This window comes from Megalops cyprinoides, chromosome 4 (assembly GCF_013368585.1).
Source record: "Megalops cyprinoides isolate fMegCyp1 chromosome 4, fMegCyp1.pri, whole genome shotgun sequence".
Classification (NCBI taxonomy): Eukaryota; Metazoa; Chordata; class Actinopteri; order Elopiformes; family Megalopidae; genus Megalops; species Megalops cyprinoides.
The window spans coordinates 26704032-26731615 of record NC_050586.1 but is presented as its reverse complement, the minus strand read 5'-3'; the positions used below and the strand labels follow the sequence as shown (position 1 = coordinate 26731615).

General features: G+C 44.6%; 1 protein-coding gene across 1 annotated transcript in view; it reads right to left on the bottom strand.

Moving 5' to 3' along the window:
• fbxl17 (F-box and leucine-rich repeat protein 17) overlaps positions 1–27584 on the bottom strand; it is a 253387-nt gene that overhangs the window by 140673 nt on the left and 85130 nt on the right. Inside the window, exon 7 of the mRNA XM_036527484.1 lies at positions 13500–13630. Coding sequence (XP_036383377.1) covers positions 13500–13630 — 131 coding nt within the window. The remainder of the gene's footprint in view (positions 1–13499; positions 13631–27584) is intronic.

Here is a 27584-nt window from a genome sequence, read left to right as displayed (position 1 = left end):
CACACATTCATGGTGGATTTTTCTCACTGTGGGTCCCTTTGTGACGTAGTGCGGGGGCGCGTAAAATGACCTCTGACAAAACAAGCAGTGATGGAATCGAAATGCGGGATTTCAATTTAGTCAACGGCAATCCGCCTGGAGGAGCGCACTGAGAGGGTACTCTCGGAGATTCGTGAGGGTCACAGAGAGCACGCGGCGGGCGTGACGAGAGCTGCTGCAATGCAGTTCTCACACGGGGACAGCAGGCCCTCCAGCTCCCATACAGGGTGCAATGAGTTACATATACCTGTGACATCCTCTCTGGCTCCTCCCCCAGCGGCTTCAACTCAGCAGGGCGATGAGCTGGTAAAGAGTGCAGCTCCTAACCTGGAGATTGCCGGTTCGATTCCCAGGTGGGGTGCTATCATCATAAGCTTGAGCAAGAAAGTTAAGACTTGATGATTTGGTGGCATTTAAGTACTTAAGCCAGGTATTTCAGCTCCACACAAGGCCATCTGTTTAGCAACAAGTGCAACATTCTAGCAACGTCCCTTTAACATTGTAGAAATACTGTCATCTTCCTCCTGTTCCGTAGCTAAAACAATACTGGAGCACTACCTAATATATGAAGCCAGAAGATTGACACAGTCCTTCTTGTTTTTTTTTCCCCTCTCCGTGGTCTTGGACGCCCTGCCTTCCCCCTCCCCGTCTACTGCCAAATTTCAGTAATCTTTAATATCGCTTATATTCTTTCTGCCAATAGATTTCCCATCAGAATTTTCCTCTCATCGGAAATTCAGAGGATGAAGAAAGGCTGTCGGAGCACAGGGGACCTTCCAGTAATACTCTTTCCCATTAGAAGCATCTGATACGGCCGGGTAGCAGAGGAGAGTTTAAATAGTGATCTCACTGAGGAAGGGGGGGGGGGAGTTGAATGTGTAAGCCAAAGCAAATAGTTATTACCGCTCTCTGAAGGATTAGCACGTGTGTAGAATGAACTTGAACTAGCGCCTCTCCCAGTCGGTCGCCACCGTGGCGATGGCCCTCTTGTGTGGCGACAAAACTGCCAGTCAGAGGACAACTGGGTTTATAAGACAGTAATAATAACAGTAGTAAAGGGAGACCAATATAGCAAGCCAACTGCGTAAGCCATTACAGATCGAGATCATGAGTGCGACTGTATATTAATCATAATCAGAAACTCCAGGCCTCCTGGCCAAACCTGTGGGGACTGGAAGGCGTATCACTCAACAGTCCACCCCGCCTGGAAAGTCGATTTAGGCGGAGAGGAGAGGGGAGAGAAACCCCAGGCCATTCCTCTACTCTGCAGAGGGAAAGTACCTCCCGTCTGATGCCCAATATGAATACATTGCGCAGAAAGAAATGAATGCGCTGAAGGCTTTGAACTGAGCGGTCCACCCCACACCCCGCTGGACACGTCTAAAACACATCACTCATATAAATAAGGTTTCTGAGTCCTCCTGTGTTTCCACATCTACACGCTCACACACATCTTCTGCACATCAGTGTGGCCTTTTAATGACACACACACACACACACACACACACACACACACCTACACACAAACACACCACAGTACGAGACGAGCGAGCTGCCTCAGCACTCCACCAACCTGCCTCAGCACTCACACCATTCACACATAAGCACACACACATATACACACACTCACACAACACATGCATCTACACACGCTTGCACACGCTTGCTTGTGGTGGCTGCCATTGAGTCTGGAATGACTGAATGGGTTTCTCTCCTTTCCACTGCAGTTTCAAACCTCCCTTCTACGTACCACAGAAGGCCACTTAGGCACTGACAACTTCAACTGCATTCTGCTCCTTACCGCACCCGGTCCCGTACCAACGTCTTTAAAAGGAATTAAGGAACTCTAAATCATTCACACAACGCTGAGCTCTCTGCCGTTGCCTCTGGAGACCCCATTCTCTGGCCCGCAGGAACTTTTATTTTCTTTCTTTGAGTGGAAATAAAATCTCTTTCTGTCTCCCCTGGTGCCAGGGAACACTGAACAATTTTCTTAATCTCTGTTATACTCTGTGCCTTTGCATGTAAATTTCCACTTTTAAACCCTCCTAATAGAAAATTACTTTAATATGCAATTAAATTCTTCAATAGCATCCCCTAATTAAAGACGTGTTAAACAAACAATGGACGAGGTGCCACTGCACTACCAGGAGAATATGAACCCTATAAAAATCTACAAAAGGAGTAAAACCATTAAAACCAGGTCTGCATTCTTCTCCTTTCATACTTTCATGCTGTCTCTAGAGTGCATGTGCGTGTGTGTATTGTATGCCTGTTTGTGTGTGTGTGTGTGTGTGAGAGAGAGAGTGTGCTGTGATCGAGTGACTTGTTCATGTTACATTCCAAAGCTTACAGGAACAGCGCTCCTAAGTTATAACTCAGAGCTCAGCCCACATGAAAGCTTGATAATACACAGCAATATTTTCCCAGAGCTGGACCTTATTGTAACAGATTTATTTTAGTCATGTTTTTCCCTTTTTAATATTCATAAAACCCACAGTCTGTATAAATCAAGCAGACATCATATGTCATCATTATGGGGTTGTTGTTTTTTTCTGAAGCGGACAGCTGTTTAAAATCCCCAGCCCCTAAAGTGCATGTTTAGAACAAACACTACATCTGTCCTCTCACAGCCACCATTAAATACACATCACAAGCACCAACCATTTCCGAGGTCTAGAAAAAAAAACAGCATGTTTCTGTATGGGATACAATGACATGTTTGCTAAGCAGACAGCCTCATTCAGGCTGTCTGTGGTATCATATTAAACGTGGGACCACTTTGTACAGTCAAGTATTTTGCTCAAACAATTTGGGTTATGCAATTTTCAGATACAGCAATAGTTTTGCCACCTGGGGTTAGCAGCTGCATCGTTCCTAGTTAGCTAACCAGCGCTAACCAGGAAATGCTTATATTCCATATGGGAATATAAGCATTTCCTGCGTATGTATTCTCAAAGGACAAAGAAATACTCTAACGGGACACAGCGCTGTACCTTACTGCAAATAAGGAAACAACACACTGCTTTCCCCTAAGAGAAAAGGAGGGGGAGAGAGACAGAAAAGGAGAAGGAGGGAGCAAGAGAGAGAAAAGGAGGCAGAGGAGGGAGGAATGGATAAGACATGTGAGCAGGTGGGCTTCTGCATAATACAAGCTAGGTGTTACACCTTTACACCTTCATGAGCTCGTTTTTAAAACGGGTTTCAGTTCTGTGCCAATAAAAAAATGGCTAAATACCAACTCCCAATCACAGCAAATGAGAAAGCACCACAAATAGCAGTGCTATATCGAACGAGGCTGCATGCACACACCTGTTAACTCAACCTGTCAACACGTCCCTGGAGCTTTTTCCATTTTATTTTTCCGTCACAAAATCAGGATGTTCGTTAAACTCTGAGTGAGTCAACTCTCCACTGGCCACTGCCGGAACTCAAAAAGCACCGAGGGGCAAGGCTCCACAGACATTCTTCTCCTGCTGTGGAAAACGTCCTTGTGAGGGACCCCGTCTCCTGGGATAAAGCCTAGCCTCTTCAGCTGGTTGGCAGCCAGGGGAGCACTTCTTCACAAACACACTTTATGTTATTACATTACTTATTAGCTTAGCAGGCGCCCGAACCCAGCGCCTCTTAAAGTGCTTTTACACATTACCCTTTTATTCAGCTGGATACCTAACTGAGGAAGGACAGTCAATGGAAGAGATACTGACGGCGCTGCCCCAACCCAGAGAATGAAACCTGCAACCTCCTCACCACAGCTCCAGCTCCCATACTAGCTCCTGCTCTACATGCCTGCACGCTCTTAACGACAACCATCTTTCAGTGATAATTAGAGAAGTAACATGAACTGTGCATTGATATTAATTTTTAATTTATAAAAGGAACACATTGTCAATAAAATATTACTGTTACTGCTATATTATTTTATGATCTAATATATTAAAAAGAACTGATCAAATAAAGGTTATTGTTTTTCCTATTCCTTATTAAATTTAAGTGTGGGATTCCTGGAAAAAAAACTTTCAACTGTTGCAGGTAAATGTGAAACCGTTTTCCACACAGGCCAATAAAGCCCCCAGGTAAACTTGGCTGAATAAATTTGGTTTCTTTCCCACAGGTTTCCTGACTAGTCCTTTATACCTGTGGGGCTGCATGCTGATAAAGCGCTCTGGGCTCTCCGGGGTCCGCACGGATCACAGATTTGCGGGTTGTGGACGAAAGCAGCGATTACTCAAAATTAACGCGCACAAGCGAATGTTTACCATCTCCTGTTTTTCATCCTGTCAGAAATAATCACACTCCTCACGTTTTTCGCTCGCCCCTCTCGGCCGCCTAATTCCCCATGTTCCTCCGCTATCTGACAACAGAAAAGCAGTTTTATTCTATTCACTCATTTCAGCAGAATTCTAATCTTTCCGGCTGCCTGTCTTGGATAATCAGCCTGAAGAGCCCCACCACACACCAAAAAAAAGAGGACCTGAGCGATGCTCAGATTCTCAAATTGTGTGAATAAAGCATAAACTGTTAGCAGACTGCTATTCGGCTGAAGCCGCCCAGCGGGAGCGGTATATTTAAGCCTTTCTGCTTCAGTCCCCTTCGAAAGGGGAGGAAACAAGGTCACAAAAAAGCTTCCCTTCTTCCTTTTTTTAGGAACCTGCTGACATTTGTAAAATATCGAGGAACAACTGCATAGTCAATAAAAACACTTTTTTACGAGATGAGGACGATGAGAAGAAACTTAAAGAAAAAGGAAAAAAATATATTCCTGGCAGTGGCCTTTCCCCAGTGAATGGGACTTTGCAAAACAGCACAAGACAACAGTATAACAATAGAAAAAATGGAGTGCAAAAATTCAGAACTTCGCCATGAGAGGGAAAAATGCTTAAACACAGCACATTCTGGCTTTTTCAAACTGGCAATATAATTACAGCCAAGGTGAAATTAGCAGAATAAATTCCTCACCTCAGCTGATGTGTAATGCATCACCCAGGTGGGGGCTACACCTTGGTGGTTACAGAGACGATACACTTAGAGATCCATGAAAGGTGCCGTTATAAATGCAACCATCACCATCATCATCATCATCACCATCCTAGAAAGATTTCAAAGTGCGGTGTATAAAGTGTCAGACTCCTTATGAGTGCAGCTCCATGTGAAGGCCTTTGGTCATACCATTGCCTCTCTTACTCATTAACACCACAGCAGGCCTCAGAGCACACCGGCTCTCAGATGTTTCTACTTTTCTGTGAGATCTCTGGGAGAATTGGTTCCAGATGTTCTCCGCAATGAAAATAACAACCGCCAGAAAAAAATACATATATGCATTAAAATAAAAAGAAATAAAAGGGCCGTGAAGTCATCCTTCATGCTGACATATTTATGAAGCCTACAAAAGCAACAAGGAAAAAAAAACACAGAGAAAGCGTAAAATGGCCACGTTTGCGTGTGACTTTCACAAGCGATGAAGACACGGTGGTTAACGATGGCCGGAGGAGAGCAGGACGGAGAGTGAGGATTTTCGAGCTGAAATTTCACTGGCAGAGCACTGTGAGAGAGTGAGCAGGGACTAGCATGTGCCAAATCACCCCCCCCCCCCCCCCCACACACACACCTTTTTTTCTATCACTCAGTCTACCTTAGGAGATGGGGACTAATGTTACATCCACTCAACAGAGTCAACACTGCGGAGGCGTTCATCATCTCAATTAAAACTGAAAGGTAAAAAAAATAATAATAATAATAAAACAAAATACACTCACCAGAAACTTTGTACTGGAAAAAAGAAAAAAACATTTTCAAATGGCGTCTGCACATTGATTCCATGAGAAATCCCAAAAAAAAAAAAGGCTAATTCAGATTTAATTCGGAGAGACGTTCATTGCAGCAACATCCTCATACAGTTTCGCATTTTAGGACATGCAGGAGCCATGAGGCCGGTGAGGTTTTCATATCCTATAACTTTCCTCTCGCTCTTTGGCTGAAACGGTAATTTGCCTCATTTAAACTCTGAGTTCCCTCACTTCAAGATTCAGCACCGGTCGGCGATAAGGACATTGGAGACTTGAGCATGTGTCAACTACAGAGGGCAGTGCTAGTCGATTGGGCCACGAAACCGGACAGCTTCTCATCAGGTGGAAGCTCCTGCTGCCTTCCTCTTAGGCCCACTTTAAACGCTCATTGAAAATGGGGCTTTGAGTCTTTAGTGAGAACAGCACATTTTATTTAGAGAGCACACTGGAAAAAAGCACACACCGAAGGCTGGCTCCCACCCTCTCCTGAGGCAGTGTGGGACACACACACTCACATCACGGCTGAGATGCACTCCGGTTATCGCAAAAAGACACAAGGGCATTGTGAAATCTCTCTATCACCATGGTAAACAGCTTCTGGAAACGAGTCATAACAGAGGTGTCCAATCGCCAACAGTCTAAATTTGCCAGGAGAGCCATCACTCTTCTACAAGCCTTAAACAACATCAGTATTGAAGTACACTGCTAGGACAGAGACACCCAGTAGAAACTAAACTGGATGCAAGGAAGCAGCTGTTAATGATAATTGATTTGCAAAACAATAGCATGTTACCTATCAACGCCTATCTGTTAGAGATAAAGTCAGGGAATAATTAAGTATGAGCAACAGGAACCTGTTCTGAGAAGAAGTCTACAGAATTTTACACAGTTCCTTTTACTGGAAAGGGCACCTTGGTGCTCTGCTTCATCAGGACTGTTTTCTCTTGTTTCCAAAAAAGCCTCCTTCCTGTAAAAAGAACACTTTATGAGAACAGTGCATATTTGGCTGTTTATCTCTCTTTTACACACCAGGAGTGAATGGCTCGTAATTCTTTCTCTGTAATTCCTCCCCCACAAAACCCCAATTCAGTCTAACCCCTCGTTTCCCACCCCTCCCTGCTGGTATAAACTTTTTCCCCATTGGGCAATCACCCAGCTTGATGAAATTTCCTGTTGCCCAGCCATTTCTACCCTGCTGGAGAAGGAATATGTTACTTGCCTAGCAAAGTAACCGATGGACCAATGTCCCCTCACCTGTGTATTTCTGATCTGAAAGCATAATGCGATGGTTGTAGGTGTCATAAATTAATAGTTACAGGGAAACCATGTTCCAGTACTGAGGTTTCCTATGAATAATCAGCATTATGATGGCACTTATTTATGCTTGGGGACAAACAATGTTTTAGATTGATGTCATTCATTCTGAACCCCAATTCCCGAGTCAAATTTGTACAGGTACGGGTGAGATAAGGTGCCTTCTGGTGTGGCATAGCTAGGGATTCAAACCAACAACCTCTGGCTCCGATATCCTCCCCAAGTCACACACATACCCAGATACACCACACACATTTTCACTGAGCTCATACACAGACATGAGGGCCTTATATTTACATGCAGAAACCTACAAATTTACACACACACACACACACACACACACACACACACACACACGCACGCACGCACGCACACGCACACACACGCACGCACACATGCACGAACGCGCACACACACATTCATAGGCCCACACACACATTCACACATAAACCCGAAATTGCATTTCCACGGACAGGCTAGACTACATTTTCCTTCTTTCTTTTTTTGTCTGAGAAAGACATCAAATAGTAATTTAAAAACAGCAGAGGATACGTACGCTGCAGAAAAGCTAAAATAATGGAACCTATGGTTTAGCAGCACATTAGAGCAGGAGGAACAGAGGAGCGCTGTCTGCTTTAAATTGCATTTTCCAAACGAAGCTGCCACAGCGGAGGACATTTCCCCCGGATTCCCAGCACCCCGAACACACATTTCTCACTGCAAACTCACTCATGCTTTACAGAGAGGGGCGCTGCGTGCCTTCTGTGCCTTTTTTTCCCCTCATTTTGCTTCTTTTTTTTTTTTTAAACCTTGTTTCATCTCCGCTTTTCAGCGTTAAAAAAAAGAGGGATATCCGAGAAACAACAGGAAAACGACCGGGTACTTTACCTCCCTCTGAGGAGCGGGAAAAAACGAGGGCATTTTTCAGACGTGTTCTCATCAAGGCTGGAAATTGCACCTGAGAGCGAGCGGGCCATTCCCCCCCACACCTATCTGTCCCCCATCCCACCACCACCCCCACAGAGACGCAATCTGAGGAGTTACATTTAAGAGCCAACAGCTAAATTGTTATAAAAATTGAAAAGTAGCCGAACGCCGGAATCAGACAGACACCTGCCGTGTGTGTGTGTCTGTGCGAGGGTGTGTGTGTGTGTGTGAGTACGTCAGGGAGGAGAGGCCGTGTGATGGCAGCCATGTCTTCTTTTTCGTGAGAGGCTGAGGTCTTACTCAGCTCATCACCCTTTCATTCGACCCCCACCCCCATGCTCCCCTGAGGACTGTGTCTTTATATGCAGGCACACAGCAGCGTATGGAAATCAATACAGCTCATAATGAGCTGACACAAGAACTACATTTCAGCACATTACAGTGTGTTACATTACATTAACTATCTGCTCAGCAGACACCCTTGCGTACCGCAATTTCTAGAACTCAAACTACTCTTACAAGTTACTAATTTACACAGGGCATTTGTTGAAGCAATTCACCTGAGGTACTTCCCTCAAGGGTATTACTGTAGTGTTTCACCTGGGCATCAAACCTGCAACCTCTGCTTACTGAGCATTAGCCTGTGTGCAGCCGCAGTATACAGCAGACATGCAGCCTGATCCTGTAAGTCATGGGTTTAAATCCCCCAGTGACCCACAACCAGTGTGTCTCTGTGATGTGACTATGGCAGAGGGATCGAACAGATAAACAGATAAAAGGTGTCCTCTGCCGGGGGAATAAAAGGTGGTTTGAGTGACAGGTACACGCCCCCGGAAATGTGACCGTCGCACTGGGGGGCGGCCCATGGGCGAGCCACACGGTGATCTCATCCCGCTCGCCGACCGGACAACGCCGCAGTCTTTTATTTTAATACGCGTTTACTTTCAAGATATTTCAATCCGGGGTTAGGCCCATGTTGTGCCGGCGAGAGCCGCGGTAAAACTGACAGATTTGCGGCCCTCCAGGAGGGGGGCCTGTCGATGAGGGGATTTGGCGCTGCGGCCGCGCATACTAAAGGCGGCCTTAAAAAAAAAAAAAGGAGTTTGTCGATGTGACCCTTGATGAAGGTAATCTTCCTATGAGATTCTCAAACAGGCGTAAAGCCGTTCCCTCACGCTGTGCCCATCTCCCCGCCCTCCCGCTCCCCATCCTCTGCGCTGTGACATTCATAAGAGCAAAGCAGATTATCTGCTGGTTATTTGGTTTCCGAGTCCTTCAACGTTCACGGACACGGTGCACAGCTCTGGGTTTATAAAAGTCGGATCTAAGAAATGAGGTTCCCCTGGTACACGCGCATGCACACGCGCACGCGCGCGCACACACACACACACACACACACACACACACACTCTCCACAAAACCCAGCCGGTAAACGTCGTAATATTTAATGGAATCAATGGAAATTTGATCAGGAGCTGAGGGTGGGAATACGCCAAAACCTACCGCACTATCTGCAGGAATTCACCTTGTTTTCTTTTCTTTTTTATTAGAAAGGTGCAAAATATGATACCCACAGCCCAGCCCTCATACAAATTCATAAGTCATAAAAAGGGGGGGGGTGAGGCTCATCTAGTTGCGTCTTCAGCCTGCTGGAAACTCCAAATTGCGTTAACACCCCCACAAACCGTCACGATGAAATTCAAGCCCCTCTCCCCACAGCTCTAAATCAATACACATAAATAAAGAAAAACATAAATAAAATAAGAGGGGATTCATTCAAAGAGCCATGGTGAAACTAGACTGCCCTCAACCCCTTTCCTAAAAAAACAAAGCGCCTCCCCTGCAAAGCTCCGGCATGATTCACCAGACATCCCGACTGAGAGAGCCGCTCTGACACCCCGGGTCAGCTCTCTCGCTCTCTCTCCGCGGCGTCTCCCTGCCGGACTGGAAACAGTAATAAAATGGCGCAGAGCCGAAGATCCCGGGTGCCGTATCTTAATCATCCCGGTGAATGTCAAACACGGCACGGCGACGGGCCCGAGTGCCGTGAGAAGAGCCGAGATTCATTTCAGACGTGTCACAACACTTACATCACAGCACTGCCCCGCGCTTATCCTGCGTGTGAGCTGAACCCTGATACCACTCCATTCCGGCCCGTTACTCCGCTCTCGCTTACTGCCTAACGATCCACGCTCTCTCTGGGGGAGGTGCAGTTAAACGCAATTTACCCACAGTTTCACCACGACACTACACCTTAATCTGTAAAGCTGTAAAGTGCAACCTTGCTTTATTCCTGGATTCATTTATGTATTTCATCATCTTTTCATTGTTTTTCCCCCGGGGCAGCGGAGAGAGGTAAAACAGGCCAGGTTCTGAAGAGAGACGTATTTTTTCTGATTTGAATGAAGATCAGTTGTTTCATCTCCTCACGGATTACACTCACTTCCTAACACTACACTACATGATGGTGACATTCACTACTAACACAATACACTGTCGAAACTCCAAGATAACTCAGCAACATTATATGAAGTTGCGATATGAACAGGCAGTTTTGTTAAAACTTTTTTTAAACTTAACCTTTTTGTGAAAATGTGAAACATTCCAAACATTCAAAATTGTAATGTGATAATAATAATAATGCTGTTAGTGTTTTAATTATTATTATTATTGTGGGTATTATCTCTAATTTTATTGTAAACACAGTAACAACCATCCCCATCAACCAAGCTCAGGAGCAGTGAACTAATGTGACTGCTGCCCAGAGCAAACCGTGAAGTTTTGTCTACCGTTCTTTCTTTTTAACACTAAAGTCTCACCTAAGTGTTGCGATATGCCATCTCTAGTTGAAGGTGAAGTGTCTTTTTTAAACACGGCGAACTGCCGGCGGCACCTGGGGCCCTCGCCAGACAAGCCGGTCCTTTTAAATAACAGTGCGCGCATAACGCCTGTCAAACATTCGCCAATCAGAGCGCACCCAGCAAAGACTCCCAGCTCCCCGGCTTTTCCCTTCCCGCTCTCTGCCGTGCCCGATACTGTACGGAACGCGGACACACGTTCTCCAAAATCTAACACAGGTGGTGTTCTTCTGTGCATGAAATGAGAGCAATATGGACCCTCAGACAGCGGGAACAGACATCCATTTGCAATGCCGCGTGAGCGATAGAGAGTCTCCGCCTCTCAGTTCAGCTCAGTTCAACATGCCTTCCTTCTCTCAGTACATTCCTGCATGAACTACTGACACTTGCATTATGTGGCACATAATTCATTCCGTAGTCTCACAGCACTGATTGGAAATCCCTCTCAAATGAATGAACACCTGTGGTGATGTTTCAGAGTTAGGAACAGAGAGATTTCTAACAGAATGACACCATTCACTGAAGAGGGCAGTGTACTGAAACCATTCAATCTTTCAGCCTCATCTTCATAAAAAAAGCACATCTTAAAAGAATGTAGCTTCTGAAATTCCTTTGATGTAGACACCTTTGTTTTTTCAATTTATAGGCTTAAGTAAGATCTGAGCCTATTTCTAGTGAAAACATCAGACAGCTGAACTGTTCCATACCTGGGGTTTTGAGCATTTTTCAGCCCTCGAGAGCGCATGAATAATCTTTGCCTCCAATCCAGTATGGCTCAGAGTTAAAAAGGCCTTACTTGATTGCACTGGCACAGAAAACATAGGGGGCTGCCAGGGACACTGTGCTATAGGAGGTGCCACCTTTCAGATGAGGTGTTACCATGGTGATATGAGATTCCACAATGCCCGTGAGAATGTCAACCTCAGTGCCCTGGTTAAATTCCAGACCTGGTCATCTAATCACCCACCATCTTATGGGGCTAAATAAAGTGTGATCTCATTCCATTTCAGCTGGTGTGGAGCATTCTTCACCCATGTAGTGGCCACCCTGTGGAGCTGGCTGAGGACTCAGCTGGCTGGCTGAGACCATGCACCAGTTGTAATGTATTGTGAGATTCAGGAAAGGCAACATTAACATGTCTTATTCTTATTTTTGTAGTTAAGAATAAGAAAAAGCATAAGAATAATAACTGCCATGAAGGAGCATCCTCACTCCTGTCAGGATTAATGCCTGCCCTTGCTAACACTACAGAGCCACAACTGCCATCTCAATCACCCATGTGTCAAAACGGAGCCAACAGTCCACCTTCACTGGAGCCGTTAAAATCTAATGTAATTATGCCACTAAAAAGAGAGCAGGAAGCAAAGAGGAAAGACAGGCATTTCAGGAATGTCTCACGGAGGATGAGCAGATGAGAAAAGCAGGGTTGTGCCCAGGTGCACAACTTCAAAATCACTTCAAAAAGATCCATATGTTGATAGTGTGCATTTTTAAAGTGGCAAAGGATTTGGTTGGCCACAAACATACTTTAATGGAAAGCTCCATTTGAGAGATTCTTTTATTTTTTTTAATGGGCTTAACAAAAACCTCTCTGGGAAACAGTGTGGTGTGGTGGTCATGAGTAGAGAGTGGTTGCCAGTTCGATCCCCAGTTTGGGCACTGCTGGTGTACTCTTAAGGCTCTTAACCTAAATTGTCTCACAGAATATCCAGTTGCATAAATGGATACCGTGTCGAAAATTGTAAGCTGTGTAAATGGATGAGCGCATCTGCTAAGCAAACGTGCTGTAATGTAAATGTAATATGAAATGATCAAAAAAAACAATCAATATGCAGGTACTGTACTGTGAAGCCTGGTGCACCGCAGCCTCGCGCTACAAAGGATCTGCCGCAACGAGGAAATGCCGTTCTGCTAGCACCTATTACAACCCTCACATTCATAATTTAAATCCGCCAGCGGAAGAAAAACGACTATCATTCTCAGAACATGCTTGTGTATGTGTAAAAAAAAAAGGGCAGCAGAGAAATTAGAGAGGTGATTCTTTAAAGCGAACGGGCCGTGGAGGAGAACATGCTGCTGGATTGATTCTTATCCATTCTGAGGAGCTTGCTCCATGGAAGCTGCAGCGTCGCCAGATTAAAAAAAGCAGCAGAGATTGTCTCATTTCATTTCCTTTAATCTCCTCTCCTCTTTCTTCCTCCTGTTCCCCTGGGGGGATCTTATATCTCAGCACTTGCTACAGAGCAGCCTCAGGGCAGGCTATCCCCACGGTTACCGTTTCCAAGCGGTCATTCTTTTTTTTTTTTTTTTTTTTTATGGGACTGGGGGGAGGGCCGCTCTCTCTGTTTCTGAGGGGGTGGGTCACCACGGGCCTCCCCTCTTTTTGTGCTAAAGGTGGGCCCGATACAGGGAGTGGACAGGTAGCTGGCTTGTATGCTCCAGCTCTGTGTGTTAGGTATGGGTTGTGGGTGGAGGTGAGAAACCCCCACTGAGCTGCACCTGTCACTGAAGCTGCAGTCCTTTGGTCCTTTGTGTTTGGGGGATGTTAGAGGGGGGCACAGAGGAGAGCCCATACCTGTCATTGATGCTCCAGTTGAGGCAGAGGTTCAGGGAACTGAGGCTCCGGCACTGCCTTACCACCTCCATCACCGTCTCATTGTTCAGCTCCGAGATGTGCCGCAGGTCCAGACTGCTCAGGTTCTTCAGCTAATGATGGAAAGAAAAAAAACACAAAACGCAGCCCATTAGCTAACTGTGAGAACACAGAACACAGTCTGTTAGCTAACCAAGGAGGGAATGAGGAGCACAATGTGTTAGCTAATGAGGGAGAGAATGGAGAACACAGTGTGTTAGCTAATGAGGGGAAAACGCAAAACACAGTCCGTTAGCTAACAGAGAGAACACGGAACACAGTCCTTTAGTTAAAACAACCCAAAAGTGGTTCAATGTGGGACAGACAGTACCACAGAACAAAAACCATCCACAAATTCATTTAACTTGATCCTTTGAGACTGGGAACAATGAGGCAGCCAGATCATGACAGCGATAGCCCTTGTGCCTCTACAGCCAAACATTCTCACTACTGTAAATAAATACACAAAAGATCAAAGCAGTATGCTATTCAAGCCCGAAGAGTCATCTTCCCTTCACCTTGTTTTTTTTTCCCCACTCCAAAGTCTTTGTTCTCTTGGTTTCCTTTCAATCGGTTTTTAAAAATCAAATTAAAAAAGTATTAAGAAACTCCTGCTCCTACATCTTTGTAACATCCTGTCTGAAAGCACCGTTCGGCTATCAGGCCGGGATTTCAGGTTCTCCCTTGTCCGCCATGAACTTCATCACAGGCAGCATTTAAAATAATGAATAGCCCAAATGTTTTGGTTGCGAAATGAGGCCGCCGCTGCAGAAATCCCCCGGCGTGGACGCACAGAATCGCGCTGATGCTCGGAGACACATAAGCGCTGCCCGCGGAAACCGCGCTAATGCCTCAATCTCAATGCTTCATTAGCGCATAATAGCTTATGCTCAAGACCGAACGACTCCTGAGCTAAAGAAATAGCCTCTGTGCTAATTACAGGCGGGGGGGGGGGGGGGGGGGGGTTGGGTTCACTTCCTGTGATAAATCTGATCTTAGTAATTACACCTCACAATTACCATCTATTAGCACAAACAGTGTTAGTGGAATTTTTATCATTTCAGTTGGTGATGGTCTGAGAAAAAGTTAGGTGAAAGAAGTCTTAGAGGGATAAATCTGACAAAACAAAATTAGAACTAGAACAATTCGAGAGCAGGTAATATGAACTGTAAGTACAGAAATATACATGCACACCCACACACGAGATGTATACCTCCACCCCAGCTAGAGACAGAATACAACTCGTAGGGTGAACTAGTTTCTCGTCTCTTGTTCAATCCCATTAAGACTACTTTACCATTAGCCTTTAATTTCATTGCTGTCTGTCGTCTCTATATGCAAGAGTGAGCATGGCCTGTTGTTGCTGGTCAGCCAGGTCTGCCTGAATCAGCCACTTGGAAAGCTCAGCCTGCACCTGCATGTCAGTCCCCATGATTGAGCAGACTGTAATTCTGGAATGTATTTTTAGGCCTCTATAACGGTCTCTGTCTGTGACTTTATGCTTGTCTTTCTCTCTTTCTTCATATCTGCCTATCTGTGTCGTCCTCGTCTCTCTTTCTGTTCCGCAGTCTGTGCCGAGAGAAGTTTATCAGTGAACTCGGGATGTGAAAGAGAAAAGGTGCTCGTCTGATGCAAACAAGCCTGACAATTAGCCGTTCCACATTTTCGTGTAATTGTGTCATTTTTATCACTCGGGACATTTTATGGCTCCTTGTATTTTAAATGTACGAGTCGGCAAATTGGTGCATTAGACCTCGCTCCTCTTCTCAACCCCCCCACACACCCCTCAACGGCTTAGCCTCTATTCCATTCATTACGGCCCAATCAATGGACCCACTCCAGAGAAGAACAGAATTAATCATCACTTCATCCTTAAATAATCAGTCTCTCCTCTCCCTCTACCTCTCTCTCCTCTCTCCCTCCCTCCATCTCTCCTCCCTCTCTGTCTCTTTTTTTCCATTTCTCCGTGAATCTCCCAGCCTACCTACTGTATGTAATGAAAAATCTACATTAATAAGGCCACGCAGAAAGGTTTCAAATTGATTTCTCAAGGAGCGCTCCGTGCATTCGGCCCCGCCCGCTGCTGAGAGAGCATTTTCATTCGCCGCTTCGGAGGAGTTCTTAGAAACCAGCCTCTCCCAGCACATGGGGTACTGCACTTTAGCATAAGCAGGCATATTCTATCTGAAGCGCATCCTCCATAGTAGAGGTGCGTTTTCATCGAACAGGACTGGTATATGTTCTGTGAAAAGACAGGTATATTCTGTGTCCTGTTGAAGTTGTATAGGGGAATTAGCAGTGTCACGGCAAAATTATAGTGTACAGAGGCACCGGTAACAATCAGCAAAATGTTTTTTTGTTGTTGTTGTTTTTACAGAAGGGTTTTATTTCCCTTCTGTACTTTTCTGTGGAGATACAGCGCCGCCTCTACAGGAAGCACAGCGTGACAGTGTGACAGGGTGGTGTTAGAGGTGGAGGAGCTGGGCTGGTAACCTGAAGGCTACAGGTTTCGTTCCCCAGCAGGGCGCTGTAGTGGAATCCTTCTAGAGAGGAAGTGAATCTGCATGGCCTCTCTGTACATCCTGCGGTATAAATGGATGATGCGCGAGAGGGCTGCTCTGCGAGTCCCCCTGGAAAAGCAAATGAAAATAAATGAGTGAAACAGAGGCCCTTGAGGGTGGGATCCCGCAGGTGTCTGTAAGGTCTGACAGTTTTATCCTCGCTGCATCCAGCCGGATTTTTCTGCAGAGGCTTTTAAATCTCTGGGAAACAGGAAGGTGATTCCTGCCGCCCGGCTCTGTTTTTTTTTTGTTTTTGTTTCAGAGTGAGTGGCCGCGCGGTGAAGGTAGCAGGTGGGCACTGGCTTCATCCCTACTTTCCACGCTCATGTGTTCAACACAGATGTGCTCTCATAAATAAATTATATAAATCATAAATAAACATTCAGAACACACAGCACACGTGTACACATAAACTAATGTGAGATGCTCTTACAAAAAAAAAAAAAAATCTTGGAAGGCTAACAGAACACGTGTATTAAATATGTATACGTGTGTATACATATGTATACATATACACATATCATGACATGTGCAAGGAGGAGACGGTGCAAACATATACCATGTTCAAACTTTTCTTTTTTGAATAGACTAAGAAACCCACTGAATTTAATGGTGCGCTGATTATCTTTCACATGCTACTGAAGCCAGTATTTGAATGAGAATTATTAATATACTTTTTATTTTTTGTTCCCTCTGGAAAATTCACTATGCTACATGTACAGCACTTTGTGACAAGCTTGATTGTAAAAAATCTAAAAAACCATTTTTTTCCCCCTCTAACACAACACCATAATATATTCAGAGGGAATTTAGCTTTATTCACTCAACATGCCGGTTTCCAACTGGGCAAAAACTGTAGCCACATGTGGTCAATCACTCTCATTGGTCAGAGGCTCAGATGGACCTGCTGAATGTGCTAATCTGTGATGCATATTTCTATTCAGATATTACAATATGTTGGTGCCACCTAGCCATCTACATGCTACCAGCACAGTGCCAGCTGTTAGGCCCAAATCCTGATTATAAAAGCAATTGAAAATCTAAGGTATAGTTCTGTCTGTCCTTTCTCTATAAAATTCCTTGAAATTCAATGGCTGTGTAAGGCTGAACTAAACGTAACCATATGGGTCAGGTAGATTTTTACCACTGCTATTTCTATCCATATCCATAAGGCTCTCTTTCTCTGTCTCTACACACACATGGACACACTCAAAGGAAGAAGGGATGCATATGAAAGTAAGGCTACACACTACTTGTAGTGATGGTTTGATTTGGTTTTTTTGATATTTTTGCTTTGTTTCTTTTTTTTTTTTGGGAGGGGGGGCTTTCTGCCAACATGTAGCATGTACATTTTCCAGCTTTTGTCTTTCAGCAGATATTATGTTTGGCCAACAGATGTATCAAAAGCATTAGAAAGGAATTAGCATGCACTCCATTTTGCACAAGAGCAACAGGACTGTTCCAAGAATCACTCGCATAGTTCAGTCTCCTGACCTTTACCGTGACAGGAAGAGCAAAGGTGAGCGAAATTACAGCGCGTCCAGAGCGAAATGCAAATTCCAGTGCCGGAGGCTACACCGTCCCCGGCCGTCACTTCTCAGTAGCGTTCAACCAAAAAGCCGGGATGTGCAGTCCCGGGTGGGTATGCCGTGACGAGAAAGGGGGCGTGGGGGATTAACGTGGCAATTCGTTAAATCCGAAGGCTTTGGCAAAGCTGGGATTGTTTGCTCTACAGTGTCCCCCCCCACACACACACACGCACACACACACACACACACACACACACCTCCTCCCTCTCCACCTCACTTTCAGTGTGTGACAGTGTTTCGCCTCCATTAAGAGCCGTTGCTAACCCATCACTGTTGACAGAAATGCATTTCGGTGAGGAGTGACGTTAACGAGAGCCACGCTCCGCACAGTTCGGCTGTCATGGGAAAGTGCGCGCGTGCACGCATGCACACATCATGAACTGCTTCCTCAAAAATATGTCTTCAAACGCAGCGTAACTCTTATTTTTTTAGCATGCCAAACATCTATTCGCCTTTATCCAGTGCAACTTCCTGTACAGAGCTTACAGTTCTGCAAAGTCGGCATTCAGGAATTCGTTATTACAGTTAGAATTGTATTTTTTTTTTACTAGAGCAGCTGAACACTGCAGCAGTCATTCTTGAGGGATTCAAACCCATGACCTTCAACAAAAGTGTCAAGCCACCTCTCCCCCAGACCCCCCATTTAGGGCACAAGAGGAGGAACATTTCGTTAACCTTTGGTGACATTCAGCTACCCTGGGAGGCGTAGCCACAAGGTGGTCATTTTCCTTTCCCTTCCCCAGAAAGACTGACCATACACGGCCCCTTTTCACAGCCTAAACACAGCTGGCTTCATCACAAACATGGCTTTAAAACACTATACACCAACGCCTGGTGATCAGTCAACACCACCAACACAAAATAAACCCACTCAGGTATTAGCATTACTGTTTCTCCTTTTTTGTAACATATTCAGGCACATGTCTTTTTTTTTTTTTTAGCTTAAATAAACTACGACAACAGTAAGATGGCAGCCAGATCGCTCAGGGGCACAACCATTTCCCGTGTAAGTGTCTGAGGATCAAGGATGTGACAGCGTTTCAATTTCATGTTGGCAGCGTTAACGATTTCCAAAACGGGTATCTGCGCGATGGAGGAGTGTTCTCACACGACCTGATTTATGGTATCGGGGGAATGCATATCATGGCTGTGACATAACCCAGCAGTGATATTTCAAGTGTTGTTTACAGCAGGCGATGTCTTGATGTGAAGCATCGTACCATAGGATGTGAACACACTGTCACAGGGGGTGCCAGGCAAATAGGACGGCGGGTGGTGGCGGGGGGGGGAATAGCACACACAAAGGATTCTGGGAAATGTACATACATGACTTATACAAAGTGGTTCTTTTGATACCCTGAGAGAGAGATAACACCGCCACCATCGCACCACGGCATCTCACCGCGGCGTGCATCACAGGCAGTGTTTCCCTTGCCATCAGAGAGGCATCTTCTCCGTGCACTGCACTTACAAGCCGCCACATCCTCCCCTACAGGAACCACTGTGCGTAAGTCATGTATTTACATTTCCCAGAATCCTTTGTATATTTTATCCCTCCCACTGATCCACATGTCACAGTCACCTGACTGGCACTATTCATGGGTCATACAGTTAAATACATATTTGCAAAACAGCTTATACATTTCAGGAAATTATCTATCGTTCATTTTTAAATTAATAATTTATTTTTATCAGTTGTATACAATTACTTCAATGAAATTTATCATAAACAATAATCCAACTTAAATCTGGATTACACACACACACACACACACACACATATACATATATATATGTGTGTGTGTGTGTATGCGTACAGTTCAGTCCATATTTATTTACTTACAGCCCTGATTAAATGAATTATTAAGTAAATGAAAACGTGGTAAAACGGTACATCACCTCTTTCCTTAATAAAATAGATGTAGTACTTCAATCTTAGCTGCAAAGGCAGTGCTGCTGAAAACATGGCACTCGCACTTTCCAAGGACACATCTCTGGCGCGCGGACTCTGAGGCAGCGTGCGGCCCCGGCGCTATATCGACCGACTAAATTATTCATGGGGAGGACGCGCTGCCATTGTTTGCGAAACAAAGAGAGCAAAGACATGCAACCGGTGAATAAACTTCTGTCATCGCTTCTCTCCTTTCACGGCGTCAGGCGACAGAGGTCCATCTCCCGCTCATTCCATCAGCGCCACGGCGCTGTGACCAACCCTGCGCTATGCGGTCGCCGTTATTTGTTGTTGTTTTTTTTATTATTTATTTATTGCCATCCTCTGAAATGCTTTTCGCTCTAGAAAATGTCCCGGGTAAACAGGGAGCCTTGAAAGTGAAATTAGCTTCCGCGCGCAGGTGGCTGGCTCCGCGCCTTGCAGCATGCGGCGCTGAGCCGTCTCATTTCACTCCGCGGTAACGGGAGGCAAGTCGGCCCACGTTTTTCATGCCGGCAAGATAAACACAAATTTCAAATTGCTTATCGTCTCAGCACTTTCCCCACTACAAAAACCTAATTCCCTCCGGATCGACTTCAGCGGGAGGGGACATCAATGGGCACTGAGCCCGGAACCAATCTGTTTATGAATTACATCTAGAGAAAATATTAATGGTCAATTTCCTGGGTGGAGATCCATCTCGAAAACGTGTTTATCTTCCTCGAATAATACTTTCAAGGAAACTGTGGGGGAGCCACTGTAACAATATGAATAACCGCGTAAAGTTACGCCAAGCAAACTGGGGAACAACCACCAGGCTTCAGTCTAATAAGTCCGCCAAGTGTGGACGGAATGAAAATACCATCATCGTGGGTGCGCATGATTTCAGCCCTAAGAAGTAGAGCCCAGTTAGTCTTCAGGATGTGAATAAAAACTACTTGGGCTAGGCAAAACATAAATAAATCCACAAAAAAATAAAAAGTGTTAGACATGAAAAAATACTGCTCACCTCTCCACTTTATGCTAGTCAAGAATAACAGACTGTGTGCTTGTGTTTGTTTGGACACCGTTGACTGATTTAAGCCAATTGGTTATTCTGTTTTCTCAGTGAATTTACAATTAATCCTGGCCAATTACATGTTTTATGTTTCAGTACATTTATTTTTTCAAATTACATACAGAAATGGTCTGGCAGGTTTCTCCGCTGTTACTTTTTTTAAAGGGCTGAGTTTCTCAAAGTCTCTGTTCGTTGGCAGTAAAGTGTGTAATTATTCACCGTGTTAATAAAACCAGAGCGTCTGAAATGCAGCTGTTAGCTTTCCAGCCCAAAGCCCGTATTCCCCGGAGATATCTCAGCATTTATCACTCAGGGCAAATGGAAGTCCACAAGTTTAGATTTCTTATTTTTATTTTAATGAAATATAGTCCAGGGAAAATAATGGTTTTCTCTCTTGAATTTAATCATGGAAATGCATGCTTTTTTCCTCGTAGGCAGGAAACTGAGGTTTGCTTGACGCATACCCCGTAGCTCTGTCCATATGCAGAATACGCTGACGTGGACATTCGACTGGGTGTCCATCAAATCGCATTGCGTGGAGGGAACTGCAAAACCATTCTGACACAAAGTGAAGGATACTTTAAAAAGGCTTTGACGTGTAATCTACAATTCAAAAATCCTTCTCAAAACCAGTTCCATCTCAGTTTATCAGAGTTGAAAAGTCGCCTTTTTTCACAGACTCACTCTCTGTCCAAGGGATATTCTTTTATGTATGCCAAATGAAACGAGCGGTGTGAACATCATCTTCCGTCCAATTAAACATTACAAAAAAATCAGAACTTCATCCGTCTCTCAGCAGCTCCACGTAATTACGCCACCGTGTCTTGCAGCACATAGCGCGCTTTTACGCAGCGAGCGACATGTGGATGAAAACTGAGGAGGAATTATAGGAGAGTGTTTAAACACAGCTTCGCCGCCCGACTCCGCGAGTTTCAAACAGCGCTTCCCAACCCTAGACCAGAGGACCCACTGTGCATACGCTGGCGTTCCTTCCAAATGACCTCGAGAATAATTAGATCCGATTGAGCTTCGGAGAATTGAATACTGATCTGAATTTAACATATCTTAATGATCATCTCTGTTCCTCTCGCTCTTTTTTCTTAGTAGCGTCAGCATATACTTTGCAGATGGACCCGTGCTATAGAAAAGATAAAAGCAAAAGTGTTCCTTTAACTAATTTTGTTTGCTTGTTACATAAATCATTAAGTTATAAAGTTAGCGCTAAGATACTTATGAGGTAAGGTCAAACGCCAGCCTTCTCAGGGGGTCTCTTGGACCAAAACTCTGCCATACCAGCAACCTGGTATAACATATAATAATGACGGCCCGTCACAATGCGACATAGTCGCTGGGCAGACATATAGATTTAAAACAATTGATGAATGATGTGTAAAATGGTATTATACCTTTTATTATTAAAAGTGCAAGTGTGCTATGACTCTGCATAAATATATATGCGTGCGTGTGTGTGCGTGCATGTGCACAAATACACACTAGCACACCAGAAGAACTCTCTGAGAAAAAAAAATATTTTTTTTTAGCTCATTTCTATGTTTGTGAAATCAATCTACCACTGCCAATCAGAAATATAAACAAATTTTTATTGTGTTCAGACTTTCCCGAGCAGTTCGAATGCATCAGCCGTAAATCTTGCGCTGTGCTCCGGCCCTCTGGAAACAGCTGGCGAGGGTCCTGGCACTGCCTCAACCTTTCAACTTTCGGAAAAGTGAGAAATGAGACACTGCTGAGAGCACGCAGAAAAGCTCTGCGTTATGAAACTAAAATAAACGAACATTAAAATGCCCCTCGGAGAGACTGATGTACAGTGTGTGCGGACGCCTACGTTACCCCGGTGGAATGTGTGAGAGATTGGTGGGGTGTACTGTTGGCACTGCCCGCTTCCAATACATTACAGTGTTTATTGGCTTAGCACTGAACACAGACAGGCCATGTATGCACTGCAGGTATTTGGCCATTGTGGTGTAGCGAGTGGGACGTGAAACAAAGCACTTTATACTGTGTCGAACAAGGTCAGACTACATCCATTCAATCTATCCACGATGCACCTGGTTCCTTAATTCTGAGTGATGAATACAAGCAAAATGAGGCCTTTTGGAAGGTGCTGAAATAAGAGAAACTGATCTTCAAGTGTCTTGAAAAATTCAACACTTGCTCAAGTTCTGAAACTAACTTTTAAGAACAAAGCACACTGCAACTTGATCAAACAGGAAATGGAGGCCTCAATTTAGCATAACTGTTTCTTCATTTTGAATGAAAATATTACTGGACTGTTTTTGACACGTGTGCTTTTTGGGGGTTTTCTGTGTCACAAAAGCAATACTTTCTGCAACAGCCTCCCCGACTACCACAACCAAAAAGACACTTTAGCACCGCCCCTGACCTCTCCTGATAGGATGGCTCCCCGGGAAGCCAGCCCTTTCTTCCACCGCCGGCTCCAGTGTGGATGAACCAGAGCGAACCACTCTTGACAGCGACAGAACATGCCGCAGGGGCAGCAACAGCACACATCTGCGCCGCAGACAAACCGCATTTACTTCTCATCTGATTACGCTGCGTCCGTTTCTGCTCGGCACTTTCACCGATACGCTATCGGGAAGAGAGAGGCGGCGAGGTTATCGCGCGATCGGGCAATAAGAGGTGCCTGCACCCCGAGCTTGCATGTTAATGCAGGGGAGGCGTGAAGCCGGTCTGACACCCTTCCGCTGATACCCCTCCCCGCCGTCTCCCTGCGCTGTCAAAACGCACAACAAGAATCGCGTCCCCTGCTGTTCCCTCCACGGTGACGCGCGGAACGAGGGGACACCTTTCCGCTCGGCGCGCTCGAGGACCGGAGATGCGGGCGTGAGGAAGGCGGGGTGCGAGAGGGAGATTCCGTTCAGCGTGATGAAGGTGAACCACACGTACAATGAGTGGGACAGGTTACCATACACCTTAGCAAGAGGCAGATGTGTCCTGGATAAAACTGTGCGCTCTGAGGTGGGTTGTCGGGTCAAATCCCAAGCCGGGCCCTTGAGCGAAGTTTTTCCAGGAAAATCCTGCTGCCTTTCAGACATACACTGAACATCTGAAACTGAAGCTCACATAAATTTATGAATACAGGCTACTGCCAAGTACATGATGTAACGATGCTGGCATTATTATTGGAGTAAATAAGACGCCTAAATTGCAACATTTATGACAGCCATTCCTTTCCTTTTTCCCCTGCATTAATTATATAAAACAGAGAGGTCGGGGGCGCTCCTGCTGTGAAAGGGTGCGTAAAACTGTCCGCCAGATGCAGTAAGTTACACTACAAACCTTGGCATTATGACTGGAACTTCAGTCTACAGCTCGTACTCCAAAATATGGCACAGCTGGAAAAAATACCAGGTTTCCATGAAAGATCAAGTTTTCTAATACTTATATATTTGAAGAAGACAGACAGAAAGATACTGCTTATTCACAGCTTTAGTTCTGAGCAGGTGTTGCACAAATTCACTGATCTTTACATCATCCGGATGGCTAGTTGTGGACACAACTGAATGGACTGACTCATCCCTATGACGTACAGATTAGATAAAGAAACTGGTAGAGATGGCAAGATGGATACAGGAGAGAGAGAGGTGGACAGATACAGATTGATAGACAGGCAAGCAGACAGAGCTCTCACAACACACAAGCTGCCCCCATGCAAACATGGGGAGTGAATAGAAAGAAAAAAAAAGACAACAAAACCCATAGGTGCAGAACTGATACAGCCGCTCTGGTCACGCCCGACCAGGCGGAGCTGGTGCAGGGGGTCTCTCTGACCCCAACTCCCATGTGCGGCCCGAGATAACGGACCCTGGATGGATCAGCGGTCCCGGTGATGGTGAGGGACGGTCATTCTTCACCGAGCAAAGCCGGAATGACCACGGATTTTCGGGGAGGGCATTACCGAGTAACAAAGCGAGTCCAGATTTATTGGCACTTGCTCCTGTCCCCCCCACTCCATGTGAGCCCACTCTGGGCCATAGCTCACAGAACTGATTCCATCACCCAGAGCCCAGGTCTGCGCGGCTTACAGAGAACACCACTCACAGCATGCTGTCAGGAAGAAGACTACTAGTCAAGTCAATGGACCCCCCACCTCACAAAGCTCCTTCTCTTAGGCATGCAAACGCACACGCAGTGTTAATTTCCTTGACGAAAACTGTGATGAAAAATGTTCGTCGACGAACTTTTCCCACGACGAAAGCGAGACGATAACGAAATAAAAATGCACCCTTGGAAATAACAACTGTGATGAAATATAATACAAGTGAGAAGCACCGCTCTGATAATAGCCTGCCTGAGTTTAGCTCGACTCAGTTCTGGGTTGACACTACTGCTGATGCTATGTTCCAGATGCACAGTGACAATGCCCTTATCATTACATCTTGTGTCCCTTATTTGTCCAGCACTATAGTATGTCCTTGATGGTCATTAAATGAAATGCAAATTTTGCACTGCTACACTGTGGGTAGGTTATATGCCCTGAGTATACCGTACTTCATAGTATTTGTTTTTTCGTCATTTGCGCTGCAATGATAAACAACCAAGTGCAAAAGAATATTTTTAAATTAAATAAATGCCAGATTTATTTGACAAACAGCCAAGGAATAAGTCATATTCCTTCCACAGTGCAAAAGACACATATTACATCTTTATACAGCATACAGTGCATGACACAACCTTTCTGGATGTTACTGTATTATTAAATGTATCAAGTTTAGGCTACAGCTAGGAGTCCCTGGCCCTGAGAAGAAAACCTAAGGAATATAGCTGGCTTAAGAGCACCTGTGTGTTTGATGAAAAGTTACTGTAATGATTTAATTAAAAAAATGCAAATTGACTAAAATGTGACAAAAATGCATTTGGCTAAAATTAGACTAAATCTTCTATAGTTTATATAGACTAAAACTACACTAAAACTAATGATAATTTAAAAGACTAAAATGTGACAAAAACTAATATGCATTTTAGTCAAAATACTAAGACTAAATCAAAATCAGCTGCCAAAATTAACACTGCACACATGCGCGAGCACACACAAACCCACACACGCACACACACACACACTTGTTCACATTCGCTCACATTTGACTCCCTACTCTTCCATAAAGCGTAAAATGTTAAAGACTCGCGCACCCTTCTTCGATGCTCCTCCTGTCAGCTGAAAATAAAAAGATTATAAGTAAAAAGATGATTATACTTTCACCCTGCCCCGGCGCTGCGACCCCCACCCCTCGGAGCCCTGAGGTTTTCGCAGGGTTATCGCTCCATGCAAGGGTGGCTAAAAGGAAACGGTGCCTTTACTTATCCTCTCCACGGTCAGTGACAGGAGATAACACACGAGTGGCCCTCCAAAGGACACGGCTTGCGTATGCCGGCTGGGACGCGATCGACGAGGGGCTGCACACCAGACGAGGAACTGAACCCCCCTCCCCCCGCCAACCCATAAAAAACACAATTACAAGATCAAAAATCAAAAAGCTCTTCCCTTTGTAATCTTGCCTTCAAGTGTTAATCTGGGCAAAGTCTCATTTAAATACAATGATGAGAAAAACAGCACGATATCATTTGCCGAAATATCTTTATTTTATGTTAATCGTGTTTTTTTTTTTTTTTTTGTACTCATGAAAAAAGAAATTAAAAGGATATTTTCCACATTTAACTCCATCAAAGCGAGGTCAGAAAGGATTCTCATCGGGTGAGCGAAGATCGTCACGGATTCCAACCAAGCCACATCTTTATGTGCTAAATGTGTATAAATGTAATGGAGAACAAATGGATACTTATCCGCTGTTCCTCATAATGCAGCTCTCTAAAATATGTCCAAAAATACATTTTTAAAAAAGAATTTTTCTGGTGAACCATTTTAAAAATTAATAATGATAATAATGAAATATATTACAATGTCCTACATACGATGAGAAGAAACAACGGTAAGAATTTGTATGGAATTTTTTTTTTACAGAATTAAAAATACATTTTAAATTTTTGACTGAAATTCAAAAAGGCTGTCATATATGAAACCAACAAATATGTTATCAAAAAGTGCTCCAGGTTGCCAAGTGTTTGGGCAAAATTTGAAAGGCTTTCTAAAGTGCCAAACCCAGAGGCAAACACAGTTTCCTCGATTTGAGGCACAACAATAAGTGCTTAAGTGCTTTCAGAGATGACCCTCACAGCGAGCCTTCCAACAGGAAGAGTGAACAGAACACAAAGTGACACAAGCACGTTTAGTGGGAGAAGCTTGCCTTTCACACCGAAATGTGGGGTCCCGCTTATGACAGCAGCGGGGGTGCGGTGATGTATGAGGATGTTTTGAGAGGATGTTAAAAATAAAATCTGTCAGAGGAACGCTGAATGCGCGCAAGTGAAGGATTTTTGGCTTGAAAGCCGTTCGTTGTTTGAGAAAGCCTGATATTACCGACCGTGCAATAATCGCTTCCAAATGACAGAGGAATTTCAGATAGAGCAGGGTATGTTGATATTATATTAAATCCATATATATGCCAAATGGCAGGACTGTAGCACTCACACTGATGGCTTTCTGATCCACAGCCAATTCCCAAAAATTCTGCAGAATTTTTTTTTTTAATTGCAGTGTGTGACCTGAAAAAACGTAGTCAATGTCATAGTGCTTTTTTCCAAATGAAGATCACACACACACACACACACACACACACACACATTTTTTTCATCATTTATCCAATGAGCCAATGATGAATTTATCCACGGACTAGACAACAAAGCCTGGTAATCGCATAACTGCAAACTCACACCATTAAGAACTTATGCATTAAATGCTGACCTTTGACCCTCATGTCAGACAAAACACAAATGACTGAAAATGTAACCAGGCTT